Source organism: Nicotiana sylvestris, chromosome 4 (assembly GCF_000393655.2).
Source record: "Nicotiana sylvestris chromosome 4, ASM39365v2, whole genome shotgun sequence".
Classification (NCBI taxonomy): domain Eukaryota; kingdom Viridiplantae; phylum Streptophyta; class Magnoliopsida; order Solanales; family Solanaceae; genus Nicotiana; species Nicotiana sylvestris.
The window spans coordinates 177,320,612-177,325,655 of record NC_091060.1 but is presented as its reverse complement, the minus strand read 5'-3'; the positions used below and the strand labels follow the sequence as shown (position 1 = coordinate 177,325,655).

Below are 5,044 nucleotides of genomic sequence, written 5' to 3'. Positions count from 1 at the left end.
TTTCATCTTCACAAAAGGAATTCTATAATAATCCTCCACGAGTTATGTTTTGATAATTACTAGGACTGGAAGATATGTAGTTTCTGTAATTCAGCTAGTCATTACAGTTGAATTAGCATATATTGTGATTGTGCATACATTCGCGTAATATAATCACGATTCCAAATAAATCGGAGTATGCGTTCGCGCAACTTCGAACGTATTTTCTTAATAGTAAAATTGTTTTAATAGGTTACTAATTAATTAGGTTTATATAGTATGAGGTGTGCCATCTACGATCTAATTATTCATGGCCCTCATATTAATAACTTAGATATATAAATGACAAATGTTCGTAGTTTGCTTTAGGCACGTTTAATATACTATCGTGGTTGTGGACACGTTTGTGTGACATGATTATGATTCTTAAAATAAAATCGGAGTATGCGTTCGCGCAACTTTGGCCAAACTTTCCTAATAATAATAATAAAGCGTTATTAATTGTGGACACGTGGCGTGACATGATTTTTGGCGCGCCAAAAAAATGGGTATACGTACGCGTAACCCGTTTCAAGATAATTTTCTTAATTAAAAATGGTGAAAGAGGTAAACGCACATAGGTTCCAAAATGAGTAATTAAACAATTTTAATAAGCCAAGTATGATCAAGCGACCGTGCTAGAACCACGGAACTCGAGAATGCCTAACACCTTCTCCCGGGTTAGCAGAATTTCTTACACGAAATTCTATGTTCACAGACTGTATAACAGAGTCAATCTTTTCTTCGATTCGGAATTTAAACCGGTGACTTGGGACAACATAAAATTATCCCAAGTGGTGACTCTGAATTTAATAAATAAATAATCTCATTTTGATTGTCACTTAAATTGGAAAAAACTCCCTTATACCCTTCCGGGGGTGGTAAAAAGGAGGTGTGACAGCTCTGGCAACTCTGTTGGGGATCGAACCCAGAATCTCTGGTTCAGGGTTCAAGAATTCGAGCTTCTTAAATGATTTTTTTAACTTGGCTTCATTTATTGTTGATATTACTGTATTTTGTAAACCTTTTGTGCTAAATGCTATCTGTTTACCGCTTTAATATTATTTGAATTGTATATAATTGTCTTCCTATGCAACCCCTCTAAGTCTTCCGAAAATGGTGCACACGTTCGCGTGTCCCGCTTTTTATGTAGAAATTATACCAAATAGAACGAGGTTGGGCAAGCGACAAGGTCGGGTAGACTTCAGTGCTCCTGGTACGTCGCCCCCTGTTCGGCCCCAGTTGTCCGCTCGGGTACCCCAAGTCTAGACCAAAACCCCAGGACTTAAACCTAGAAAAACGCAGCTTCATGCCGGATCCCTAGTAGGAACGTTTGTTTGCATCATGTGCATTTGACTTAGGGGACTCATCACAGGGGTTGAGTCCGTCTAGGACAGGTGTGCCCAAAATAACAGACCATCCTGATGCATTTTATGTGCTATGTAAACATTTATTTGTTTCGACTTGCATGCTGACCAACCAAGGAAAATAAAGCAAAAAGAAAAACCAAGAGTGATGTAGGGAAGAAATAAAGCCCAGTTCTAAAGAAAAAACCGGTATTTGAAACATCCCGAAACTCTGCCAAAATTTTTCGAAAAAATGAGAGTTATTTCAAAAGAGTCATTACCGTGTGTCAAAACTGACCGAACTACGCAGGTCTGATTCTCACCGGATGTGGGATACCTAGGCAACCTACATAAGGTTCGGCCTTATTTTTTATGGGAAAAAAAGAGTCAGTGGTTAGGTAAATGTAGTTTGGAGTTTTGGTTAAAATGAGTCGATCCAACTTCGGCAATGTCTTAAACAGTTATTGCCGAGATAGCCTTAGAGTATTTTCAGTTGTCGAAAGGCTATTTTCGTAAAAGAACATACAAGTTTGTGAAGTGTCATAAAATAATCCTTCCCGGCCTCAAAATTCATGTGAAATTGGGAAAGAGCCACGTTTGCAAAAACAGTCATTTGGCTAAAATTGGCACATAGGGGAAGGAATCATGGTCCTTTGATTTTTCTTTGGAAACTTGTTTTACAAAAAAAAAGGGTCCACTAGTGTCAATCCTAACCTTAACCTTCCACAGGAATAAATGAATATTATCCAGGATCCGCCAGAAGTAGTCAGGGAACAGGCTCAGTTGCACTTGCGTATGTGGTGGAATGATCTAGATAAAGATGGTCAGAAATGGGTGAAAAAGTAGTGGGTTGCCCTTATAAATATTTTTGAGATTAAACCACGGGAAGATCTGATCAAGGCTTTGGTAACTTTCTAGGATCCTATTCACAATGTTTTCATTTCTCGGACTTTGAGATTACCCTACTTTGGAGGAAATGGCCGGGTACATTGAGTTTGGACGTAATTTGAGGAAGCAACAACTTATATTTCCGAGGGCTCTGTCGGTGCACAAGTTTTTTGACCTCTTAAATATCAGTAAACAGACGAAGAAAGACCGTGTAAGCAACAGTTGTTGTGCTTTCCATTTCTTATACTTTAGGTTCGGGCACTCTGCTGGTTTCGAAACGCATGAAAAGGGTTTGAGCAACAAACAAGATAAGGGTCGTTGGCAAATTCATCGTCGGTTTGCATTTATTGTGGCATTCTTGGGGATCATGGTTTTTCCAAATGAGGAAGGGACAGTTGATATTCGTATGGCTAGAATTGCATAAATCCTCACTACCAGGGAAGATCATACACTTGCCCCATTGGTGCTGGCGGATATTTATCGAGCATTGACTTTATGCAAAGCCGGGGCTCAATTCTTTGAAGGTTGCAACATCCTTCTACAAATGTGGTTGATCGAGCATCTTCGCCATCACCCCAGATTCATGAGTTATGGTTCGAGCCCGGGTAACTTCATCACCAGTTACGAGGAAAGGGTAAAGGATTGCAACGTGCCAGAAGGGTTTGAAGCATGGGTCTCCCACTTGAAAGCTCTCAAAGCAAGTCAGGTCGAGTGGACTATAGGATGGCTCCCGAGGACATAAGCCATATACATGACTGCTACCAAGGGCTACCTGAGGTTAATGGGTGTAAAGAGTATTCAGCCATATGCACCGCAGAGGGTCTTGAGGCAATTGGGAAGATATCAGATTGTGCCCGAAGATGAAGATCTAAGCACCCAGGTCATAGAATTGCATCCACAAGCTGCATTGTCTGAGGCTTTAGTTCAGCAGGATTGGAATAGTTGTCGGTATCTGAAAATGGCACCCAGGTACCAGATGTTGCAAAGGGGGAGGTAGATCCAAACTATGCTGCTTGGTTTGAGAAAAGGTCTTGTGTAAACCACGAGCCAGAGCCCGAGAGGCCTGCTAAGAGACCTTATGTTCAAGCTTTTGATGACAAAATCCAGGAAAGGTTAGTATGAGGGGGGGAAGAAAAGACATATCAAGCCGAGATTCATGCCTTGAAAGAGAAGCTGAGAAACATGGAATTCAACAATGATCTCCAAGCACAAGAAGCCGAAGGTGAAAGAAGAAAGTTAGCCCAAGAGAATGAGGCTCTCTGGGCCCAAGTACGAAAAATAAGAATAGCAATTGAAAACACGGGAAGGAGCAGAAAAGACGAAAAGCTCATCTACAGCCTTACCCAAAAAGTGCGTGATTTTGAAGAGAATTTGCAAAAGACCGAAGCGGATCTAGCAAATGCCCGAGCCAAGTTAGCTAAGGACGCGGGGGGGGGGGGTAGTTTTGTTCGGCAGTTGAAGGAGAAATATGACAAAGGGATGGTGATTATAAAGGAAAAGGTCAATGTCCTTGAAAATGAAATGGCCAAGCAAGCTAGAGATTTCAAAGCTGAAAGGGAGCACTGTTATGCCTTGATAGCACGGATAGAGAGAGATTTGCAATAATTTCAAGAATAGAATCATGCAGCTGAACAAACTTTGGAAGCTAGGGCCCAACAGATTGGGCGTTTGCTGCAAGAAAAGGGTGTCATAAGAGAAAGGGTCAGGAGGATCGTCCACTACATCGCGATGAAATGCAGTAGGTGTGAGGACATGACCAGATCCATGTTCTTCACTACTGTAATGACCTTTGTCCGCCAGATAATGGAAGATCTTTACCATCTCCAAGGGGATTTGGCGAGTAGGCCCGTGGCGAGACCGAATGATGTCCCGTAGGCCCCAAGAGCATTTGAGGTATTGATGTATTCATGATTTTTACTCGAGTCTATATTTCCTTTCTGTTGGAGTCTGTTAGTCTATTTTCGAGTCTGTGTTTTCATCTTTCTATTGGAATCTTGTAGTTTCCCCTTTCGAGTCTGTTAGTTTTTATGTTTAAATTTGGTAGGATGAGTCGTTGTAACCAAAACTGTTTTATTTTACGGAAAAATTTGAAAATCCCAAAATGTTTTATTTGGTTTTACATTTATCTCCCAGACCTACGCTTGGTCTGATTCATGAAGGGCCATGATACGTAGGCAATCCCCATAGGATTTGATCATAACCAGAAAAGAAAAAAAAGAAAAAAAGAAGAAAAAAAAGGGAGAAAACAAGAAACTGTGGGAAGGAAAAAATGGCAAAACAAGAGAGAAAATGAGAATAAAGAACAACGAGAAATCAAGCAAAGAAAGGTAGGAATGAAAAAAAGAGAAGCTACCAAACGGAAATAAGGAAAAGCTGGGATGACGCAAGCAACCGATCAAATGCATAATAGAAATGGTTAACTGCTTAGGTGCATTCATTCCCCAATGTGTGGTTGCCCATCTGTTAAGCTCTAATCGCTAACAAGTTTGTTGTTGACAATTCAGTACAGGAAGGTGGTTAGTTTGTTTGGAATTCTGGTAACTTACCCATACAACACCCGGTCCAAAAACAAGTCGATCATGGCTAACCAGGAACTTGATGCGAGTGTTATCGATCCTTCGAGGGAGGGGGAAGAGTCGGATGTCAATTTGAAAGAAGAGATGTATAAGTTGAAACAACAGATGGCCGAGATGTATCAAACATGGGTAAAAGGGCACCCACCGCCACTTTATCCCTCCAACCCTACCTTCGTCCCTCCATTAGCTCAGTCTCAGGAACCTCCTACCACCGAT

The 5,044-nt window shown here is 41.0% G+C and overlaps 1 protein-coding gene across 1 annotated transcript; it reads left to right on the top strand.

Moving 5' to 3' along the window:
• Nucleotides 1–3,434: 3,434 nt before the first annotated feature.
• LOC138890581 (uncharacterized) lies at nucleotides 3,435–3,857 on the top strand. The gene has a single exon (XM_070173977.1). It carries the CDS (start codon nucleotides 3,435–3,437, stop codon nucleotides 3,855–3,857), a length of 423 nt encoding a protein of 140 aa, XP_070030078.1.
• Nucleotides 3,858–5,044: the final 1,187 nt, after the last annotated feature.

Bases quoted from the DNA above. Each gene is read 5' to 3' on its own strand.
- LOC138890581 (XM_070173977.1), top strand. From the start codon at position 3,435: ATGGAATTCAACAATGATCTCCAAGCACAAGAAGCCGAAGGTGAAAGA.